The 24,420-nt window shown below is 34.5% G+C and overlaps 1 protein-coding gene across 4 annotated transcripts in view; it reads right to left on the reverse strand.

The window, feature by feature from the left end:
* Positions 1 to 24,420, reverse strand: part of LOC143229132 (uncharacterized) — a 132,654-nt gene that overhangs the window by 14,937 nt on the left and 93,297 nt on the right. For 3 of the 4 annotated variants that reach the window (XM_076461001.1, XM_076461003.1, XM_076461002.1), the window contains exons 17-18: positions 17,520 to 17,663; positions 12,629 to 12,778 (exon numbers count right to left, since the gene is read on the reverse strand). In XM_076461001.1, coding sequence (XP_076317116.1) covers positions 12,629 to 12,778; positions 17,520 to 17,663 — 294 coding nt within the window. The remainder of the gene's footprint in view (positions 1 to 12,628; positions 12,779 to 17,519; positions 17,664 to 24,420) is intronic. The other variant, XM_076461004.1, reaches the window with a different exon arrangement.

Below are 24,420 nucleotides of genomic sequence, written 5' to 3' on the forward strand. Positions count from 1 at the left end.
GGTTACTCCAATTAACTCTCTACTTCCACCATATGAGATGAAGCATTTTGTTTTTTCTAGAATGATTTGAAATTGTAAAAGGGATCTACATTTTTTAAGTTTTCCTTTATTGCTCTACAACTGCCCTTTGAACAACTAGTTACTCTCATTCATACTATTATAAGTTGCAAATTACATCAAGAATGTGGAGCTCATATTGTACTATCAGATTACACTACCTACCAGCTGTTCTGAGTTGGTTGGTTGGTTGATTTAGTGTTTTATGGCACAAAGCAGCTCGGCTATCTGTGCCAAACATCCAGTAAAAATTAAAAGTAAATTTAGTGAAATTCATAAAAGGAAATTAAGGTCAAACAAAACACAGTTATAAAAACAACACATAAATAGCAGTAAACCAATGTTTACATCTAGTCTACAACGTTAAGAGAAAACTACAGTAATTCTAGTTGTAAAGGACTTTCTGTAGTATAACTGTAATTATCATAACTCGCCAGGAAGACTAACAGATAAGTACAAAAACCACTGTCAGTCACCTGAAGTTGGCCTTTCCAGTTTTGGTTTCGAGTTATTTAATGTTACGGTCAGTTTCTAATTTCAAATTGAACTAGATGAACTGTGATTTTTAAAAAGGAGCCACATTAAAAAGGTGTAAAGTATAAATTAAAAAACTTAAATGCCATTAAAAAGATTAATGGCCTTTTAAAAAACCAAAAACATTACCAAGGTAAACAGTATCACCATCACCAATAACACTGTCTGACATTATGGACAAACCTTGAGACAGAACACGTTTGAAATCGTGCCATCGTTGAGAGTTGTAACAATGACAAGAAAGTAAAATCTGGCTTATTGTGATCTGTGTGTTACATAAACTACATATTGGTGCATCAGTTCCAAGTAAAAAAAAAAACCGATGAGTTAAAAAACTGTGACCAATGAGTATTCTAGTTAGAACAACTTCCTCTTTTTAATCCTTATGAAAGCAAGACGGCCAAAGTCCAATATAGGGTCACTCCAAGTCGACTGCCAGGTGGCATGGATCCAAGCCTTGAATACAGGATCATAGTCCATGTGTGAGACCAGGCACAGCAGTGATAGTGCCAGAGCAGATAGACTTAGCTGCAGTGTTGGCGAGCTCGTTCCCACGAATACCAACATGGCCCAGTATCCAGAAAAACTGGATAGAAGTAGATGCTAAAGAGAAATGGGCCAGTTGGTTTTGAATATCAGCGAGAACAGGGTGTGAACCAACATGAAGCAATTCCAGAGCCAGTAGAGAACTAAGTGAGTCAGTATAAATAGTGCAATTTGAGTACTGCTTAGCTTCTATGTGATCCAGGACAAGAGAAATGGCACACAGAAGCTGTAAAGTGGATTCTGTGTGCAACCACCGAACTACAACAAACCATGGAAGAGCCCACACAGTCACCTGATTTCAAACCATCTGTTTAAATAGCAATGGAAAGATGATTCAAAAGATGTTCAGCAAATAGCAGACAGTATTTCCAATCAGGAATGTCTACTTTTCTCAGATGACTTAAAGATAGGTCACAACTGGGGACTGTAAGAAGCCATGGTGCAATGGGCTGACCAGTGAATACAGCAATGTTATCCAAGGACAGACCCAATTCATCCAACTGCACCTGTATATGAAGGTCAAAAGGAGTAATGGTAGATCGTCTGTTCTGAAAAAGTATGGCTCACTGAGGAAGTAAAACACAACACCAGGAAAGGAACGACGTTTTGAAGCATATAGTAAAGACAGTTGGAAATGGCAGAGGTGCAAAGAAGGTTTATGATACTCTATGTATAAGTTCTAAACTGGAGAAGTGCAGAAAGACCCAGTGCAGAGTCGAAGTCCTTGATGGTGAATAGGGTCCAGTATCTTTAAGGCTGATGGTCTGGCTGAGCAATAGACCAGTGATCCATAGTCGAGTTTCAATCGAATAAAAGCACGATATATCTTTAGCATAGAAGATCAATCTGCTCCCCAAATGGAGGAAGAAAGGACACATAGGATGTTCAGTACTCTTGTATATTTGATCTGTAGCTGCTTGATGTGTGGTATAAAGGTCAGCTTACAGTCAAAGATAAGCCCCAAGAACTTTGTTTCAGGGACCTCAGGCAGCACAACTTCACTGATATGGAGTTCAGAATCATGGTGGCAAAAGTGCATGTAACCAGTTTTAGAGAGAGAAAATTCAAAGCCTTTTGCTGTAGTCCACTTCAGTAAACGATTGAGTGCAGTTTGTAGCAACACTGGGTTGGGGAGAGGAGGTTATTTGATTTGAGGAACCAAACAAGAAGAGCATTAACCGTCCTCTCTAAGGTATTACAGTGTAATCCTTAGGTTCGATGGATGAAGGGCCAGTTTGAGTTCTACCAGTGCAAAGGGACGATTATAGTCATAGAGACAGTCAGTCTCTAAGGTCTTACCGAGACAGCTGGTGAAAGCAACTGGATGATATTTTGAAGGAATCTTGGGATCCTTCCCAGGCTCAGAGAAAGGTAGAACAATAGCCTGGCACAAGGCATCAGAAAAAAACATTCTCCTGCCAGATTCGACTAAAAACAAGCAGAAGAATAGTAAGAGAATTAGGAGATAGATGGTGCAGCATTTCATAGTGTACATCATCAGGTCTAACCGATGTACTGCCAGACTGATGAAGTGCCAAGTTTGAGTTCCAGCAGTGTAAAGGGATGATTATAGAGGTGTTTGCTCTGCCTGAGTCTTGATGGCTAAGAAGGTGGAAAAAGAAGTAAAAGTGCTAGATACTTGGCAAAAGCTTTGACCTAGAGCAGTGGTTCCCAACCAGGGGTGCGAGATAGCGTTCCAGGGGTTGCAAGATAACATTTGTTTTGACCACCTTCACCTTTATTCTTAAATAAATAATTACTGTGAGGGGTGCAAAAATATTAAAATTTTTTTAGGGGTGCAGGACATAAAAAAGGTTGGGAACCACTGACCTAGAGTATTCGCGATGCTTCGGGTATCAGCTACTTCCTGGCCATTAGAGAGCAAGATCGAGAGGGGGACAGAATTATATTGCCCACTGACCCTTCGAATCTTGTTCCATATGACTTTGGAACTGGTGGTAGAAGATACGCTGGTCATGAAATTAATCCACGATTCCTTCTGGCTTTGACATCTTACCCACCAAGCCTGCTGGAAACAATGTAGTTCAAGAGTGTGGGATATCTACGGAAAGGATCCCAGGCCCGTTTTTGAGCATTCATGCCATGTGGCAGGCAGGATTCCTCCATGAACGAGGATATAGTGGAAAGCGTGTTGAGGTTTTAGGAATACACTGAGCAGCTGCTTGAATAATACAGTCAGTTACTGCTGCCACACAGTCATCTATTGATGGTTTACAGACAATGGAAGGATCAAGTTCTGTGAGAGCAATGAAAGAGGGTCAGTTTGCCTGATCCAGCTTCCACCTGGGCACACGGGTCGGGTGGCATCAACCACAGCCAGTCTCTCTCAAGATTATAGGAAAATTATCACTGCCTCGTGGATTATTGTCAACCCTCCATGAAAAATGGGAGAATAATGAAGGGGAGCAAATTTATAGATCAATAGCGGTAAAGGAGTGACTAGGTGCATGGAAATAAGTAGAAGAACCAGTACTGAAAAGAGAAAGGTTGTGATTAGAGAGCATACGCTATACAGAGCGACCTCTCCTATGAATATCAACACTTCCCCAGAGGGGATGATGTTCATTAAAGTCCCCAGAATGAAAAAGGGAGATGGCAACTGTTCAATGAGAGCAGCAAGGTCTGATTGATCATATGTCTCTCCAGGCAACAGGTAGAATGAACAGACAGTGATGGTGTGACCCAAGGAAATACGGATGGCTATAGTTTCCAAGGGTGTGTTGAGTTGCAAAGACAGGGTGGGCACATGCTGAACAGCCAACAGTGTCACCCCTCCATCACACAACCTGTCATTTCTGTACAAAGAAAACTGCTGAAAGGTGTCAATATATAGGCAGGTTTCAGGAATGTTTCCTGTAAGGAAAGACATACACATGACGGTAGGAAGCAATCAGTCCTTTGATGTCATCATCCAAATTAGAAAGTAGATAGACACATTGTATCAAGGTGACCATTTTTATTTATGTGTAGGTAAATTGGGTGGAGAGCCCCTTTGTTTACGACCATGTTTTTCTTCTTTATTGTCTTTATTTGAGTAAGGTCTATCAAGATGGATCCTGTCCTGGGTTGATTGGGCAGGTCTTTGTTGTTGGAAGAGGATTCCAGTGACTGAGGATGTGAACGAATGATTGTTGTGCATCTTGGAGTGGGAGAATATGTATCCGAGGAAATGCCTGTACCTGGGGTTTGTTGGAATGTATGTGAAGGACAGAGATCAGATCCATGACGACGTTTTCGAGTGACCAAACTGCTGGCATTGGAAATATCTGAGAGGGTTTGGAATGTATGGCCATACTCTGCAATTAAGATAACCTGCCTTGATGGTGGCAGGCAGATGTGGTGATTTACATATGAGAATGAGGACATTGCAAGTGGATATAGGCCTCACAGCAGAAACTTCTTGGGTGGAGAAACCAGCAGGGATCACCAACTCTGGGATGTTCTTCAAATCCCTCTCAACAATAACTCCTCAAGATGAATTGAAAGTAGCATGAGGTGTAACCTCAATAGGTATATCCCCAATAGCCTTTGACGCACGACAAGTTCACTGTGTTGAGATGTGGATGTTTCTGCCAATATGTCACCAGATTGAAGCTTCTTTACTGACTCTGGAGAGCCAACAAGTCACTCTAGTCCCTTCTGAATAAAAAAGGGAAACATTTGCCCTAAAGGTTTGTCTGAAAGTGAATGCAATATAGGAAAATGAGGTTTGCTGCTCATGATCTTCAAAACGTGGTCATTTACCTGTTTTATTAAGATTTTTAACTGGAGTATCCATAATAAAGAGAGGGAAATTTCGGTGCCCACTGACCCCACCCACCAGGAAGCCCTACGAGGAGACACACTACAATGTCAAACAAGGACACTGCAGCAACACCAGGGTTTCATGAGCACTATAACCAAACACCAGAATAAGATACAATGTCCACAACACCTCTTCAGAATATCCAACAGCAGTACTTGGTTGACCCTAACCCAAGGGGGAACACCCCACGGCTGCCTGTCTACAGGAATTCAAAGCCAAAGTGGTGTGTTCGGGTTGGTCCCTTCAAAGACCAAGATCCTCTCCTCCCCTTCACAGGTTTCCACATACGGCAAACACATGGGTGGATGTTTAGATCCCAGAAGATGTAAAATGAAAGAACAGAATCTTCCCTGGAAGGTCCCCTCACCACGTATAGGAATCCACACCGAGGGGGTTCTGAATTGGAGTCTCATGAAACATTTTTACTGTTATTTTACTTATTCAAACCTAAAGATACCCTTTTGTTTACATTTCAGTTACTTTTATAATAATAAATAAAATATAAACACAAACAAATAAAATACTTACTCTGCTCTTCTTTTTAGCTGTAGACTGTTGATAACACTTAACCATGCTTTTAATACTAATTATTGTAATGAATTAAATTTTTAATTAAATATTGCACCAAAGAAGACAGAATAATAACAAGCAAAAAACAGAAAATTTCCCTTAACTATAACAATTATTCTGGCTTTCTAGCTTTGTGAAAAAACCAATTACAAATTCATCTAAGCTGGTCATTATCTTTCCCATGGGAATAAAACTTGTACTAACTGAGAAATTGGCAGTTCTCTGTTCACAAAACAATTTCATATGATTTCTGTTTGTTATAGGCAATACAGAATGTAATGCGAGAGGTGAGTGTTGCAAGAAGGGTCTTATTTTTTATTTGATGGGTGTGTAATTAAACAAAATTGAAGGATATAAAAATTATGGCTTGTCTGAACAATGATGACTTTATAGTGAATAATTTATGTTAAGTTTCATATACATTGGGGAATGTTAGATAAAAAAGAGGGAATGTTTACAGAGAAATGCCATTTCTTACTCTGGGGAAAATTGAAGATTTTTAAAAACATTACTTCATAAAAATTAAGAACTTAAAACTTGTATACCACTGAAATATAGATTACTAACTATGGATTTATGCCGTACTAATTGTTACAACACAAACAAAGAATTAGTTTGTTTAGATTTTAAAAATAACTTTCTGAAAGACCATGACGTGCAGTTAGACCCACCAATCACAAAAGGTTTAAATAATGCTTCAAAGAAAACAGAATAATGACACATAAAAAGCAGATGATGTCCCCAAGCTATTACAGTTTCTCTGACTTTCTAATGAAGCAACATGTGCTGTTAGAAATTCAGCTAACCTAGACAATGTATTTCCAATTGGAATAAAGGTAGAACTGGAAGAGAAACACAACTCTCTATACAGAAAAATAATACAATATAATATGTTATTTCAAGATTACAACTTAGACTTTCTATGGGTTACAAATTGTATAATATTAAATATCAAAGACAAGTATCGGCAATTTTTTCTTTCTCTTTTTTTTTTAAATCAAAGTCCACACAGGTGGATTCAGTTAATTTAGAACCCCAACGACAAAACAAATGATTTCTTCTCTCCTCTGTTATCACAATACAATTCCACTTTAGAAATTGCAAGTATACATCTTTATGGCTAAACTCACAACTGCACAACCTAAATCTATCTCTCTCAGTCACTCTATCTAAAAATCCCTCTCAAACAACATTTTGTATGTGTATTTATAGCCTAAACAGGCATAGAACTTTCTATACAATGAGATACTATGATGGAATAACACTAAATAAAAACAACAAGAAAAACTTTAAGGTTCTAGTAACATGATGCAATAATTGCAACTGTCACCTCACAACAATTGAACTAAACAACCTTATGATTTGTACACATTTGTAAAAAACCTACAATAAACCTTAAGCATATGTAATTTAACACTTGTTCTACACCTAAACCATCTAAATTATAATACACCCATTGAGCCTAAACAGTTGTGTTTTTCCTAACAGATACTTTCAACTAATTGCATTCCTATTGATCCTCAGTTTAAAATTAGAGATAATGGTAAGGTAACCTCAGGAACCAAACCCAAGGTACTAAAATTATAAGGTGACCCCTATTAAGTGGCTATTCGTTTAATAACAATCAAAATGGCAATATTTCAATTACTTCGGTAGTTTAAATGATTGAAAACAGTAAATAATTAAAAACACTAATTCTAATTAGTTGACTACTTTTGTGATAATTCACTTAATTGTACCTCTGCATATTCTAACTATTAGAATAGTTACAATAGTAATAATCAGAAAATGTAATTTTGATGACTTAAAATACACAACAGTTGGTTTAATCAATTTCTAATAATCAACTTTTATAATTATGACCAACTCTAATCTTGCTTATTTACTTTCAGAACATTAATCCATTTGTTGATGAGACAATAACATATGCAACCATTGTTTCTAGGTTATCAGATAATCACTTAAGTTGCCAAGCTCTAGTCTTAATAGCAATGGTAAGTTAATTCTTTAGCTTAGTTGGTAATAAGTAATAAGCATGTAATAAGTAACATGATAAATTCCTGCTCAGAGGAGATATAAAAATTGGATTAATGCAACTGAGGGTGAAAATTAAGATTTATATCCTAATATTGATATTTCTCATGAAATTTAACCAACACCATTTTTAATTTCCTTTCTGTGTATGGTACTGCATTACATTCAAAATTTAATTAAACTACTATATTATCAATATATGTCAATGATATTATCATTATAATGTATGTTAATATATATGCTGATATATGTGTTTGAACTATTTGAAATATTATGTCTAAATTCTACAACTGCATTGTCTGAGAAACGTATAAATTTTCCAACCTGTGACAGGTGCCACATCTACCTTCTACACTTTGTTTTAAGATCTACAATGTATATGTAGTTAGTTGACACAAGTGTATAGTCATTAGAAAGAGCTCAATATAAACTGTATTCCACCAATAGTTAACATGAAATTGGCATGCAGTTTTTGTGTTGAAGTAGATAAATGTAACTATCATTAGTTTTATTGTCTGCTGGATTGACTGTTGTACTTATGGTGCTTTTTTACCTAAGTATGCAATAGTCAGAGAGAAAGTTAAATTATAGTTAGATCTTGTACTTTTACACTTGAATGGTTTAACTTGCTGCCTAAATTGTGAAAGGTGATAAACAAGATAGCATGTGTGAGTGCCATCTTGTTTAGGCAATGCATCTCTGAAGGGGATCAACAGAAATAACTTCATAATTTCCTGCAGGAACCAGCTGATGTATTGACGTAAATGATAAAAGAAAGAATTTGAAAGGAAAATTAAAATAAACTAAGCAAAAATATAAAGGCATGAAATACAACCACACTAGTGGATTTCTACAAAGAGTTGAAAGGTGTATACATATTTCTATTTGTTAATTTTAAACATTTCATTGTAATGCATGTTAACAATAATAACAGGTCATTAGATATATATATATATATATATTAGATGAAATGAAATATTAACATTTACCTTAATTAAAAACTTTTGATATTCATTGATGAGGTTTTAGATGTTATTCAAATGATATGTGAAAACTGTGATTTTAAAAATAGCTTCATACCTCACATAAAAATAACCTTGAGAGTGAACTATACAGTCTGAGTGCATAAAAATAAAGGAAATAATAACTTATTACAAAAAGTAAATGTTTTATTTTTTCTAAAACTACAAACTTCAAAGAATATTTTAATCAAATTTCAAACAATTTCTCCCACTAGTTTTATGTTTATAATGAAATGTGAAGAGATGGGCTTACCTCCACTCTGAGTACACAGAAAAAAAGACAGGGTAAAAAAGTATGACTGGAAATAAAATATCTAAATAGATGAATGGTAGGAAATTAAAAAAACAACTGAAACTTGCTTTGGAGTGTACAGTTTCTAATAACTTTATATCTAACTGTTATAAATACTTTCTAAAGTTATTATAAGACAGTATTCTCAACAGCCTTAACACACATTAAGTTTTTGAAAACAAAGTCAAAATGCACCCCTATAAAACCACGATATACTGAACACAAATTTTTATCTTTAAAATTAATTTTCAATTTTAGTATGAATGAAAACAAATCTAGCAATTAGGTCCGTGTCTATGTCCTACTAAGATTTTAAGTAGGTATGTAAACTCTCGTGAAAGTTCTTTTAAAAAATGAAACTAGTTGATAAAATAGTTTTTAAAACAATATTTAGTATCGAATTTTTCTATTATTTATAACTAAACATTCATTATTTAATGTAGTTTTGCACCCAGATTTTGAATAGTTCACATGTAATGTGGTTTTCATTTTGAGTATAAAAATACTACTAATCTTACAGTTTACACATTTTATTTGCATAATTTCCAGAATATCCTAAATGAACATATAAACATTTATCTTTAACATTATTTTATTTTCCATTTTATATATTATCTCACTACTCTAGATATTAAGATCAATGTAAAGTGCAATGAAATGTTTAAAATTAAAAAATGGAAATATGTACACACCTTTTAAGTTTTCATGGATTACTTTGAATCTTCCTGTCATGTGCATAATTTCACATCTCTATCTTTTCACTTAGTTTATTTTTAATTTTTCTTTCTAATACTTTGTTTTTTATTCCTGATGCAGGTTCACCAACTTGTCCACATGGCATTCTGCAGTTAATATATAGGGCAATGTCATGCCCAAACGTTTTCACTAATGCTCACAAATACAAATGATGCCATCTTACTTAGACATTTCTACAAGTCAAAATGTATATAATCACAAAACATTCAAATATGCATTTCAAAACATAAACATAAACTAACTGATTAGCATATTAAAACACAACAGCAAGAAACACTTGCAAGGACTATGTACCCCTCAAGGGAACAGGGGACTATGCTTCTTTTCTTCCTCATACAGTGATAGAAATTTCTTCAGGCTATGATGGAATAGTGTGAAATATCCTCTTTCTATTGGTTATAAGTATGCCATTCAATTTGGAAAAACAAAAACTCCATGGCAGCAGTTTAGTTTTGAAGGAATATAAACTTTCCCAACTGGAGTGTTCAGGAATATTGATATCCCTCTTTGCCTCGCTTGCAGTAGAATTGTTGTTGTTATTTTTTGTGCCTTTGGATTTGAGTTTACAGTCATGTGAAAAAGTTAATACACCCTATGAAAGCCTGTGTATTTTTGTAACATTTTTGGATATATAGATATTTAATCTCAATTTCAACAACACTGAGAGATTATAGGAATATAATTAAACAATTAAAACTGAAGAAAAGACTTTTCAAGATCTTCTGTAATTGTAATTCTACAAAAATGCATATTATAACTGAGGAAAAAGTTAGGACACCCTACCCCCTAATAGCTAGTGTTACCCCCTCTGGCTGAAATAACTGCAGTGAGACGCTTCTTGTAGCCATCTACCAGTCTCTGACATCGGTCTGAAGAAAGTTTGTCCCACTCCTCAATGCAGAATTCTTTCAGCTGTGAGATGTTTGAGGGGGTTTCTTGCATGTACAGCCCGTTTCAAGTCAGCCCACAGCATCTCAATGTGATTACGATCTGGGCTTTGACTTGGCCATTCCAGGACTCTCCATTTCTTAGTTTTCAGTCAGTCCTTGGTAGATTTACTGGTATGTTTTGGGTCATTGTTATGTTGCAGAGTCCAGTTCCACTTCAGCTTTAATTTTCGTACAGATGGTCTCATATGATCCTCAAGCACCCTCTGATACACAGTAGAATTTATGTTGGATTCTATGATTGTGAGCTGTCCAGGTCCTGCTGCAGCAAAGCAGCACCAAATCATGACACTTCCACATCCATGCTTCACAGTTGGTATGAGGTTCTTTTCCTGTAATGCTGTATTTGGTTTATGCCAAACATGTCCTCTGTTCTGATGTCCAAAGAATTCAATTTTGGACTCATCTGTCCAAAGAACATTATTCCAGAAGTCCTGGTCTTTGTCTACCTTCACTATGGCAAACTTTAGTCTGGCTCTGATGTTTCTCTTAGAGAGCAAAGCTTTTCTCCTTGCACACCTCCCATGCAAGGTAAACTTGTGCAGTCTCTTTCTGATTGTAGAGGCATGCACTTTCACATCAACAGTAGCCAGAGCCTGCTGTAGGTCCCATGATGACATGTTAGGGTGTTTGGAGACCTCTTTTAACATCTTGCAGTCTGCTATCGGGGTGAACTTGCTTGAAAGACCAGATCTGGGAATGTTGGCAGTTGTTTTGAAAGCCCTCCACTTGTTGACTATTTTTCAGACAGTAGAATGGCTGTTTTCAAAATCTTTTGGGATCTTTTTAAATCCCTTACCAGACTCATAAGCTGCTACAATTTTCTATTCTGAAGGCCTTAGACAGCTCTTTTGCTCTCACCATGGTGTTCACTCTCACTTCAACAGTCAGGAGCACACCAAACTAAATGTTTGAGGTTTAAATAGGGCAAGCCTCATCCACAATGCTGAGTAACGATCTTCTTATCATGTGCACCTGATGTGATACACCTGTGTGTGAGTTGAGCCATTTTAAATGGGAATAAATGTGGGGGTGTCCTAACTCTTTCCTCAATTAGAATATGCATTTTTGTAGAATTACATTTACAGAAGATCTTGAAAAGTCTTTTCTTCAGTTTTAATTGTTTAGTTATATTCCTATAATATCTCAGTATTGTTGAAATTGAGATTAAATATCTATATATCCAAAAATGTTACAAAAATACACAGGCTTTCATAGGTTGTCCAAACTTTTTCACATTACTGTATGTGAGGACTGTTTTTGTTTTGCTCAGTGGTGTTTCAAGTTGTAGCTGTTTCAGAGAGGTGCAGATAGAAGAGTCCAGTTGAATAAAGGTAGCTGAGAGAATACAATCATGGCCAGTGGCACGATAATATCCATATACAGTCAATGACATTACTTTGCAGAAGAATGAAAAGAAACAAGACAATGGACATTTGGCAAAACATTCAAACGTCACATGATCAGGGTCATGGAGCAGTTGGGGTTAATAAATCCAAGTGCAGAATTTGCTGCGGGAGGAAATGGGAGTACCCCAAGAAAACTCACTTTCACAAGAAAGGCACTGAATGTTCTACCTATCATAAAATGGTGTGTTTGTGGAGCATTCAACTTTGTACTGCCCTTGGCAACAGTTTTGATTTTACAACTGGGCGTGGCTGACCTGAAACTGAAATAATAGCACATTCCACCATTAAGAAATACTAGGAAGTTTTCCAGATGCTAATGAAAGGCACTTAATAATAGGAATTTCATTAAAATATACTCATACTAAAGAGGTTTAATTACATTCTGAATGTAATCCATGCAAAGAAGGGGTGATGCTATAGGGTAAAGGAAATGAAAAGTCTCTGAAAAACCTAAGACTGAAACAGGGGAAGTAACTTTTCTTCTACTATGTTTCTTTATGCAACCAAAATGAAAACATATAAGTATAACATGACCACTGCATTTAAATTCCTCGTAGCTACAGACATACTTTATCATATTTTTTTGTTTCAGGAGTAAATACATACTGAGAAAACACTTGGTCGAACACATTTACCTCTGAAAATGATAAAAGTCTTGTTGATGCAGCTCTAGTTTGATTTCGTTGTCGTGTTTTTCTCATCTTTCTTGTTGACTTTGTTAGTTCTGTTTCACTGACATTGTTCTCATTATTAGCAATTTTTGGTTGTAACACACTTGAAGCATTCTGTAACAACAAAAATTCATGTGCTATCTAATGAAATCAATACTTAGTTTGACACAAGGCCATTATAATACTAATAGATAATCAAATACAGCATACATTTATAAATCATAAAACAAGGGAAAAATAAAATGAATTAATTTGGAAATATTTCTTAAATTGAATGTCAAGTAAATAGTCAGATTGACCAGTTTTGTATATAGTTATGGTAGAGAAAATAACAGATAAGATATAAAATTTGTTAAAACAAATATATGAAATGTATTTAGGTTTTAGAGATTACAAAAATCGACTGAATGTTAAGTAAATGGTTCAAAAATGAAAAAACGTGGGGAAAAAGATATCAGAACAAAAGATTTTCATTAATGTACATTGACTTCAAAATTATGAGTGTTACAAGAACTATAGCTCTAACTCATCCACCAAACTTAGTATTAGTGATACTGAATGGAATAAATGTTACCTTTTAAACTAAAGTTTTACATACAATATCTTTTTGTGTAATTTCTTTAATTCTGCCTTATTTTTCTAAGACCTGTAGTATTACACAATCACTTGATTCATATGAAAAAGTTTTAATTTAGAGATGATTACAACACAGTTTGTGCTTGAGATGAAAAACTAGTAGTTTCTCAATTCTTTCAACACTGGTAGGTCAAGTGCATGACCAAATGACCTCTTTGTACTTGTATATAGCATTTATAGATTTGATACTACTAACTTTCAATATACTATGTAATCTCAAAATTCGTCAGTCTCTCTCATAAAAAAAATTGTATTTTTAGTGAAGTATTCTTAATAAACTAAAATAAAGATTTGTCCATGAATATATCAAGTATTACTTTTGTGTAATCCATGTGTAAAATGATTTTGATGTTAAGATTCAAAACACTTTTCTTCATCTCAGATTTAATTTTTATAATCTCTAAAACCTCTATTAAATGTATTTAATACATTTCAAATATTTGTTTTGACAAATTTTTATATCTGTTATTTTCCCTACCATAACTATATACAAGACTGGTCAATCTGAATGACACTGTAAACCACATGCACACACACACACAAAAAATCAAAAGTCTAAATTATCCCTTTTTTCTTTCTAGAATGACTTCAAATTGTAGCATGAAATTACATTTATTTATTCTAACTTTAACTCATAACAGCTTACATCTATTTATAATTAAATTTTATTATTTTATTGGACTTTAAAGTGTGTCTAATATTCACATCATTATTAGTTGTTAATCATTGGGAAAATGTGGAGCTCACATTACACTATCAAGTTACATTACCAATGAGCTGCTAATGTAGCACACTAGCAGAAATTCAGGTTCTATTTTTTTAAATATTGTCTTAAATTTAAGAATTTAATCTTAAATACTGTTAAAATATGGATTATTAGCAAACATTTTATGCCATAATAATTGTTACAACACAAAACTGAATTAAAAATGTTTGAACATAAGTCACTAAAACTTTGTAATGTGCAGTAAAAGTTACCTGTGACAGAATTAAAGGATAGGTCTTACAGTGCCTGGAAACCTTTTAAAATGCTAAATCTGACAAATTAATGGCTGAAATTGATATACATGTTATTTTCAGCAAACTTTCTCAAGCAAAAGTACTATATTATAATGAACTAAGTTCTGTAGAATCAAATAATGGTATATATTTCAACCATTATTTTTCACTCCTTCTATCCAACAACTGAGGATAATCTATTATATTCATAAGAAAAATTACTTTGATGTTTATGCTTCTTGTGGATTCTTCTGTTGTACTTAACCGAAAAAATAATTTTATACCAAGCTCTTTCTTCTATACTGTCTATGTTATTTGGCTGCAATGAGCATCTGTTTTAGGACACATACGACAGCTAAAACTAAGAACTGAATTTCACAATCTAAATGAAGTTTGTTTTTTTCCCTAAAAAGCTTGTTTTAATAACTTGCTTGAAAGTCTACACAAAGCAGTGTTAATGCTTATCTTTCTTATCAATGCCAAATTTCCATATTTTAACAAAAACATGTATATGTATATATAATGAAATAAACAGCTTCAGTACTATTAATAACATTAATTGTTAATAGCTGATTAAAATCAGTACTATAAAACAATAACAAACTCAATACAAAACTAGCATAAAGAAGTTCAGCAAAAGCCATTGTTAATCCCAGTCCTCACCTTAAAGTCATAGCAGATAACAATAATAGCTCTCAAATGCATTGGGAATATCCCATCAACTAGACAATCCAAATATTGATATTAAACTAGCCAGCAAGCATTGAAAATCAATTAAGGGTATGGCACTGAGTGTTTACACTCACTCTGTCTCAGCTCCAGTCAGTTGTGGGATGGCAGTTATTCTTAACTCTTCTTATAATTCTTATAGCAGAAATGAAACCACCCTAGTATTGCTACTAATGTAACTTCCAACTTCTATCCTTAAATAATAACAATAAAAAAAAACTTAAACCCAACTGCAAGATCTACCTTAATATTTCTTATGTAGCTCATATTTTCAACATTCCCTCTTTCTCTTGAAAACTTATCCAAGTACAACATGAGAAAGCCAAGACAAGCCCAGCTACTTGAAGTTGTTCTTTCTATCACAGTATACTAAATAAAATTATAAATTCAATATTAGCTACTTAAAAGTAGCTAATGACCTCAAGTGAAAAAAAGGTATTTTCCTAATCAAACATTTTAAAAAATATTTTCATATTTGTTATAAAACAATGTGAAAGCTTTTCTTGACTGCTAGTATTTCTAGCCATTATATTCTAGTTTATTCAATATATTATTTAGTTAATATAAAAGGCTGGGAGTAGCATAGAGTAGAAATATTATCATGGTTGGTTTCATTTTCACTATGAAATGTTGTGGGTGTAAGCATCTAATTTCATATCCTTAATTGAGCTTCCATACCTGCTGACTAGTTTAATATTAATGTTTAGATCTTGTCTGGTAAATGGATATTCCCAATTCATTTGGGAGCTATTACCACAGGCATAATCCATTATGATTTTAAGGTGACAAATGGAATTAACAAATAGTTTTTATACAAACAATTTTCTAATTCAAGTCTCCTAAACCTATCCAAAAGGGTATCCTTTATTGTGACCTACATTTAAAATTTTATTAATATACTTGTTGTTTATGTTATAACAATTAGTATAGCATAAAATCTTAATAATCCGCACTTCAATAGTATACAAGTTTTAAGTTCTTAATTTTATAAGGCAATATTTCAAAAGATCCTAAATTTCCCATAGTGTGACACTTCACTATGCATCTTTTCTATTTTATAAACCACCCCTCCCAAAAAGTATGAAACTGAATGTAAATTACTCAATATACAATCATCATTGATCAGACAAACCATCATTTTCATAGCCTTCAATTCTGTTTAGTTACAAAACCATCAAATAGAAAAATCATGCACTTCTTGCCATACACACCTATTGTATCCTCTCATTTGGAATTTGTTAATGGTTCTCTTTTACATTTAATTCTTTATTATCTATAACCAATTGAAAGCCAAGGTTTCTATCTATCAAATGACATATTATATAACATTGTTTTCTGAATTCTGAAAAAATAATTGTCAATTTCACTGTCAGTATAAAGTTCCCTACGATAGGAAACATAACTAGTGTGGATGCTTTTATAACGGCTCTTGTTGCATTGTTACAAAGTTAGAAAAATTGTCTACTTTTTGAATATTATTATGTAACATTCTTTGGTAGACTATTTACTTAGAGAACAAAAAAAAATTTAGTCCATTGCCACCATAAAAAATTTAGGATTAAGTGTCATCAACAACCAACAACAATATGAGAGATTAGGGCAAGTTCTTTCTTGTCTTTCACATTAATTCCTTATTTATCATTATAAAAGTAACTTAAAAAAAAAAGAGAGAGAGAGAGAGAGAAGGGGGTCCCCTTTTGGTTAGTTAAGGTTAGGTACAGAAAAGTAATAATAAAAACTTTTCACAATGCATAAATGTGAGCTCTATGTTCCTCAAGTGAGTTACAACTTAAAATGGCATGAATAGTAGTTTTTTGAATGATTTCTTATAGCAAAACCACATTGGGCTTTCTGCTGTGTCCACTGAGGTTAATAAAATCCCGAATTATAGCATTTTAAATCTGTAACACTGGAGGACAATAGGAGTTAGACACAAATCAAAGGGCAATAAAACAAAATTTAATTATAAGTAGATGTGGTTTTAATTTGTTACAATCTGAAGTTATTCAGATTCTACAAAGTAAAAGGGTAATTTATATTTATTCTGATGTGTGTGCATGTATGGTTTAAGAAACCTAATACTGTAGTTATGGTAGAGAAAATTAATATATAAAGTTTTAGTTGAAACAAATATTTGAAATGTGTTTTAGGGATTACAGAAATCAACTGTGAGATTTCTGAGATAATGGAAAGTATTTCAATCTTAAAATGAAAATCACTTTGTTTGTGCACGTTATTCATAAATACTCAATATATTCACAGGCATGTCTTTTATTATTTTATTCAAGACAGTTATTGAAAATATTATTCTGTTGTGTGTTAAAAACTTGTGTTAACTGAAAAAAGGCTAATTTTTTTAAGATGTACTTACTATATTAAATGTTAGTAGCATCAAATCCAAGAAGAATTCATATGAGTACAAAAATGTCATGTGGTCAGTCAAATTGACAAATCCCATTTTGAGACAATAAAAAGTTCACAACACACTTACAGTTTCACTATAATTAGTATTTTTCCTTGGCTTTGGTAATTTATGAGCATTAGCTTCATTTTCACGCAGTTCTTCCTCCACCTGTTTCTTCAATTCCAGCAGTTGCTGTATCTCAACTTGATGTTGATCTCTCTCTTCTAATAACTGCATAAGCACGTAGGTTTTAGTATTTAAATTATTTATTTTAATTTTATAAAAGTACATTAGGCCAACAAAACTTTCTAGTAAAATAAACATGTTATTACCAACTACACCATACAAACACAAAATTGGTATTGTTCCTGTTTTCAGATGCCTAAACAATATTATGTTATTAAATTTTAGAGTATTCACAAACATTATGAATACTGATGCCATATAGTTTACAGTAGACAATTAAAGTGAATTTATTTTTCTTTCTCTCTCCCAGACTTTATGGTAAGCTCTAAGCCAGACTATGAACAATTGTATTAGTACACATATCAGGATATATAGAACACAGTATTGTGTAAAAGTGTAAGTAAAGACAAGAGAATATTTTATCATTCATTCCATCTCATTGGGCTGATTTTTCCACGCCATTATAGAATGTAAATTTCGATACTGTGGTAATGCTTTGCTGATCCCTGTTGACAAGTAAATGAGCCAGGGTGAGAATGCTTATCATTCTTTAGAATTCCCATATAATTATACCAAGAGCATGTTATAAGTGTTCTGCTTGAATGAACATACTGATTAAATTTAAGGTCTGAATAAATGTCATGGTACCACATGCAGTGTCTTAGCTATACAGCAAGAAGATAGCATATAGTACATGTTAGAATAAATCAATTTAATAGCACTCCACAAATAAACCTTTATAAAAATAGTATTTAACACTATACATTAAATTTTGTTGTCATGCCACAACCCAAAGAGTGTAGAAAATTGTCAGAAAAGCAGAGTTCACATAAAAGATTTATGTGATGCTAGTTGGACAGTTTGATAAATTGTTGCAGACTTAAAATGCTCCCCCAACACTGTAAATTACACCCTCTATCATGAGACCAAAACAGGTAAATTTAAAAATAAGAAAGGAAGAGGCACAACACCTAAACTCAGTAATACTGATGTTATCTTTGTTTATGCAGCCTTTGGGACAGAAGGAAGACTGTCACTGATCTCAAGCATGAAATAAAATCCATGTACAAAATGAAAGAAAATTGTCAAGATCTACAGTATCAAGAATACTTAATGAAAATGGAATATTTAGTTGTGCAGAAGTTAAAAACCTTTACTTCAATCTCCAAATATTGACAAGAGACTGATATTTGCTACAAAAAAAAAAATTGAACTATTAATGATTGGAAAATGGTGTTATAGATGGAGGAATCCAAGTCTAAAGTATATGGTTCAAAGCACAGTTTGTACATCAAGTGGAAAGGCAAAAAATACCTCAATACATATCACCTACCATGAAGCATGGGGGGGAAAGCAGTGTGATGGTTTGAGGTTGATTTTCTGCAGAAGTGATAGGATATCCTTGCAAAAAAGAGAGAGAAGAAGAAGAAGAACAAAGAAAGAAAGAAGAGAGAGAGACCAGCTCAAGTATTACCAGGTACTGATCCATCATGGCATACCAAGTTGTTTGTGTATTATTGGTAAAGGATTCTACTTGTAAGAAGATAATAACCCCAAACACTCATCCAACCCATGCAGAAATTACTTAGCTAAGAATGAAACTGATGGAGTCATTTAAATGATGCAATGGCCCCAATTTGACAGATCAAAAACTTGAAAAATTAAAAGTTACTTCCCATGAAACTTGATGGGAGTATATTAGAGACATTTTGAGTATAATCCAAAATATACTTTGTTTAAATATGTTGCATGTGTGTTTCTTATAGCAAAAACACATCAGGCTATCTGCTGTGTCCACCGAGGGAAATCAAAACCCTGATTTTAGCATTGTACATTCAAAGACTTACTGCTGTCCCAGAAGGGAACAAATATGTTGCAATAATGCCTGAAGGACTTTCTGAAGTTATTAAAGCAAAAGGAGGACACCAGAAGATGTTAACTCAAGCACTTACACTGGGATTTCTATAGTAGTAAATATGCACACTAATAAAATTTTGATGTTTCACCCATGATATACTTTAAATCATCCTTTGAAAGTAGCCTGAAATTTAATTACTGACTTTGTCCTAACATTTTGAACAGTAATATATGTAAGCTTGTGAGATCATCTCCTCATAAAATATTTTATGTTCATTTTCTACAAACTCAGATAATCATTGTAATGATACATTTGCAACCCACAATGCAAAAAATAAGTGAACAAATCTAAAATTATAACTTTTTAAATTACCAACTTGTTTGTATACCTTTCACTAGTTGTTGCAGCCACATTTCACCCTATTAGTACTCTTGGTGAGTGATGCATTCCCAGTCAAAGGAATCATGATGAGAGGCTATGCAATACTGAAGTGGTACCTTCACCTCAACCTGAACAAGTTCAGAAGGCAACATCCCAGGCTTGGAATGATGAGATATGGTATGCCTTACTCAAACTGAAGAAACAGAACTCATCCAGTTCGGAATGAACACTCATCCTCCCCAACCATGTAGGCAAGGTCAAGTCCACAGGATGGAACTATTCTGCATTCAGAATTAGGAGAAGGCAATGGATCCTCTTCCACAAACCATGTATTGAAAAAATATTGATAAAAAATAAGAACCACATTCAACTTAAACCTGATAACCAAGCATCAAAGCTAAACCAGTATTACAAATAGCTTCCTGCATGGGTTGATGTCATTGCTACTGACATCTGTGGGGAAAAAAAAAAATCCAGGGAATTTGACAGAAGGGCCCTTATCTTTGCTCTATTCTCCAAGTGTGGATGAACTCACTCTTACATACTGGAGAAAAAACCGCTGTATACCACTCCAATGACTGGAAGCCAAGTGTGGTAAGGATGCTCTAGCTCTACTAGTAGAATCTGTGGAGGGGGTAATGCACATTGGATAATCATGTGAAACAGAGTTTTGCAAATAGTGTAATAGGTGTACCAAGCTCCCCAAGTTTTTAAAAGCAAAATAAACCCCAATTTATTCAATCCAATGATCAGCATGGATATGTTTCATTAATGTAGTCAATGAGTGGCAGTCCAGCATAGTACAGTAATATCACCTGTTCAGCCTCTAAGAGGTCTTATGAAACACCTCATTCCTACAAAGCCTGTTGCAAGCTAGATAAAATACACTGAATAAGTGGTTGTTAGTGCAGTTGGAATCCTGTGAAAATGAGGTAGGGGACCCCGAAAGGTAGCAATAAGAATACTTACCCTTCTGTAAATCTAGCAGAAGTGGTTAAGATAACTACAGGGAATAAGCAAAAACTTGCAGATGAAGATACTTCCAAATTATATGACAGTCAAAGTACTGGGAGAGATTCACACATCACTCCACAAATTTTCTCCAGCAGATAATTCAACTAGGATACTAAGGACATAGAAATGTGATGAACATCATTAGACATGACTTGCAGAAGATTCCTTTGACTTCAAAAAGAAAACTCAGTGATCTCAATAAATAAAAAGTTGTCTAACATTTTTAAAGGCATTAGTGTGGGAGTAAAAAAACCTTCACTAAACATTTGAGATCTGATTGGTCACAGAAATGAGTCATCAGAGGAATTGGTGAAGAGGATTTACTCTCTTCCTTGTTTTAAGTTAGAAGAAATGGTCTGAGGATGTAGATAGAATGAAAAAACATCTTGTGAACAAACAGTGCAAATCACTCAGACTGGTGATGACTGTAGGTCAGTAGCAACAAAAAATTAAAATCAAGCTAAAGTGATAGATGGCATATGATAATAAGGTCACAAATAGGTGTTGAGAAAGGGCATTTAATGCAACTTAATACCCCAGTTAAGTAACTGGAATGGTTGTAAAGTATAAAGGACTCAAAGCAATTTAAGGAATCCAGAGTGTACAGATGACTCAAAAAATACATTTTGTGATGAGTATTAAAGGGTAGTTGGCAAGGCCACGTTATACAGGTTGATTGTGGAAGATGCAAAAACCATTTTCAATGAGTCAGGTTAAAAAAAGTTATGGTTGGCACTTTTGACTGAAGTAGGTTCAACCTCCTTTCAATACACCGTTGCCAGTAAGTTTGTTATTTCCAATGATATATGTCTAACAACAGACTGAGCAAAGACTGAGATGGATACATGGCAACTTTAAAATTAAACCCTGCTGCTGTGCAAAAGATTGCATAACCTCCATGCCTAAAGCTCGAGCTTCTGTATAGCTGGGAGTACCATTTCAGATCACTGCTATCTCCACAGAGATGGCCAAAGATGGACACTCCAAAGGTACAACAAAAGCAAAGACCAGGATTTAGCTGTCAGTCCAGTATTATCAACAGGATTTGACAATAGTTTGGAACAAAACATAGTTAGTACCTTGGGTAACATGAATTGGAGGGAAGGCTTGGAGTTATAATCCTATCTCATCCTGATGGAACACATAATTGCCAAAGCCTGAAGGTGAGATACTGAAAACCAAATTGCCAGTAATTGGATGTTCCAATAAGCAGATAACCCACCAATCATGAAAAATAATTCAACAGAATTTTGTGATGCAGCAACCGTTTTATTGGGAGAATCTGTCTGGGATAAGAAAATTAATATGTCAACACAATTATTACCGATATAAGATGATACGTTAGTAAAAGTGATATGACTTTAGTGGTCCTGAGGAAGGAGGTCAAAGTGCCTCCTCAATGGGAAATGAAAGACATCACCAGAAAATTTTCACTGATGCCTTATCATATTCCCCTTTATAAGATCAAGAAGGAATAAACGTTGTGTAGGGGAGCCTTATCATCCATGCACAGACCTTGAAAATCCTAACTGCTGGTATATGCACCCCATCCCTGAGTGAGGCATTTATGAAGAGACAGAACTCTGGATGAGGTGGCACCAAAGAACCCATATCTCAGTAGTCCAAACTTAACAATCCTTCAAGATCAAAGAATGATTCCAAGGAAACTAAAGAATTCAGTGAGTCAATGTTTATGATCTCTTTGTCACACTAAGACGGCTGAAAAGATATCTTGTGTTATTGACCCAAAGGATTTGAGTGACACCAATATTCCTAAACGAAAAAGAACTAGCTGTGTAGTGGGAGAAGGAGAAGTAAGAATGAGCTTCCTGTTCCATAACATGGAGTATGATAAGATGGGATTTAAAAAAGGTCATCTACAGAATGGGGTTTGCACAGTGCAAGAGAATAAGTATAAGAAAAATCTTGCATGATTTGACAGAATCCATGTGAAAGCTTATTCCAAAGGTAAAACCCTGAACTGCAGTACCTGACCTTTGTGCACAAAAAATGCTGATACTGATGGGATGCTACCACTGTGACAATATGAAGATAGGAGCTGACCATAACAAACTTGGATACCCACAATTCCAGAAAAAACAAACACAAACTCAGGTTGAGAAATAAGTAATTTGTGAACCTTGAAGATTTTAGGCACTGATATGCACAAGAAAAATCAGTGACTGGACACCAATCAGAGACTTACTGCTGTCCCACTAGGAGATATTGATCTATTAAGATTAACAACAAACTCTGCCTTAGAACCCCTGATTTCAAGGAACAGATATATTACTTAAGAGTCAGAATATGCTTACACTTGGAAGTGGTAGGTTAAACCTTATAGTTTATCTCACTCTACCAAATAGTCCTTGGCTGCAGGAGAAAGACACATTAGTTATGTCTGCAAGGGATGACTTGTAATACATTGACAATGTTGCCACATTCTCATTTCTCATCATAATGTGCTAAGCTAAACCAGCAAAGATTCTCTCTTGTATACTACCCCAGTGGCTAGGAACTGATAAATGGGAATGGTCTTCTGTGCTCCATATAAAGAAGAGGTGAGGAAAAATTTGTGTTGGGAAAACCTGAAATACCTGCTGGAAAGGGTCTTCTGTGCTCCATATGAAGAAAAGGTGAGGAAAAATTTGTTAGGAAAACCTGAATTGCCAAGATACTCATCAAATGCCTGCTGAAAAGGGTCTTCTGTGCTCCATATGAAGAAGAGGGGAGAAAACATTTGTGTTGGGAAAACCTGAAATGACCAGATACTCAGACACCTGCTGGAAAGGTCTTTTACTGTGGAAAGTACAACAGGTAACTGCAAAAGCACAAGTCAAATAACTTTATAGTCATTTCTTTAATGCTGGCTTTTTTCAAAATACTTCATGAAACTGATATGGTTGAGATCAGACAACTGAACACGTACATATACCACATGGATACCTCACATGGCCTCGCAGAACACTTTATCTCCCATCTGGTAGAGACAAAGCAGATGGATTGAGCATCTTCTGGATCAATGTGGATTTTAGGGAAAAAAAAGTATATGTTGGGAGGTAACACCAGCCACCTAGTGTAACAAATTGGAAAAGAAATAAATAATATATGGCTCCATCACTAAGACAGTGGATTGACTGAATTATGGTGACTGGTGGAAGTCAAAACTTGTGAAATATTAAAAAACTAGATGTTGAAGAGATTGAGCAACAAATGTGTGAGGAGCTGTCCACATGGAGGACCTTGTCCTAAGGATAGCAAAGATGGGAAGCAAGAAAATGAGAAAAAGTGTCATATTAGATACAAAATGTAAAATAGTTTGGTATTACTTTCAGAAGAATATAACAACCTAAGTAAGAGTAGAAGAGGGGTCTCAAAGTAGGAACAGACAATGATGGAGTCCTAGTAATGAAGAAGTCCATGATAAGTAATGCCAAACAGCACATGGGAATAGATATGGATTTCAACAATCATAGAAGTGAGAGAAAGTAAGTAAGAAAGAGCAGTTATCCTCCTGAACAGTAGTGGGCCATAGAAGGAAAGACTGAT

Source organism: Tachypleus tridentatus, chromosome 10, assembly GCF_004210375.1.
Source record: "Tachypleus tridentatus isolate NWPU-2018 chromosome 10, ASM421037v1, whole genome shotgun sequence".
Taxonomy (NCBI): domain Eukaryota; kingdom Metazoa; phylum Arthropoda; class Merostomata; order Xiphosura; family Limulidae; genus Tachypleus; species Tachypleus tridentatus.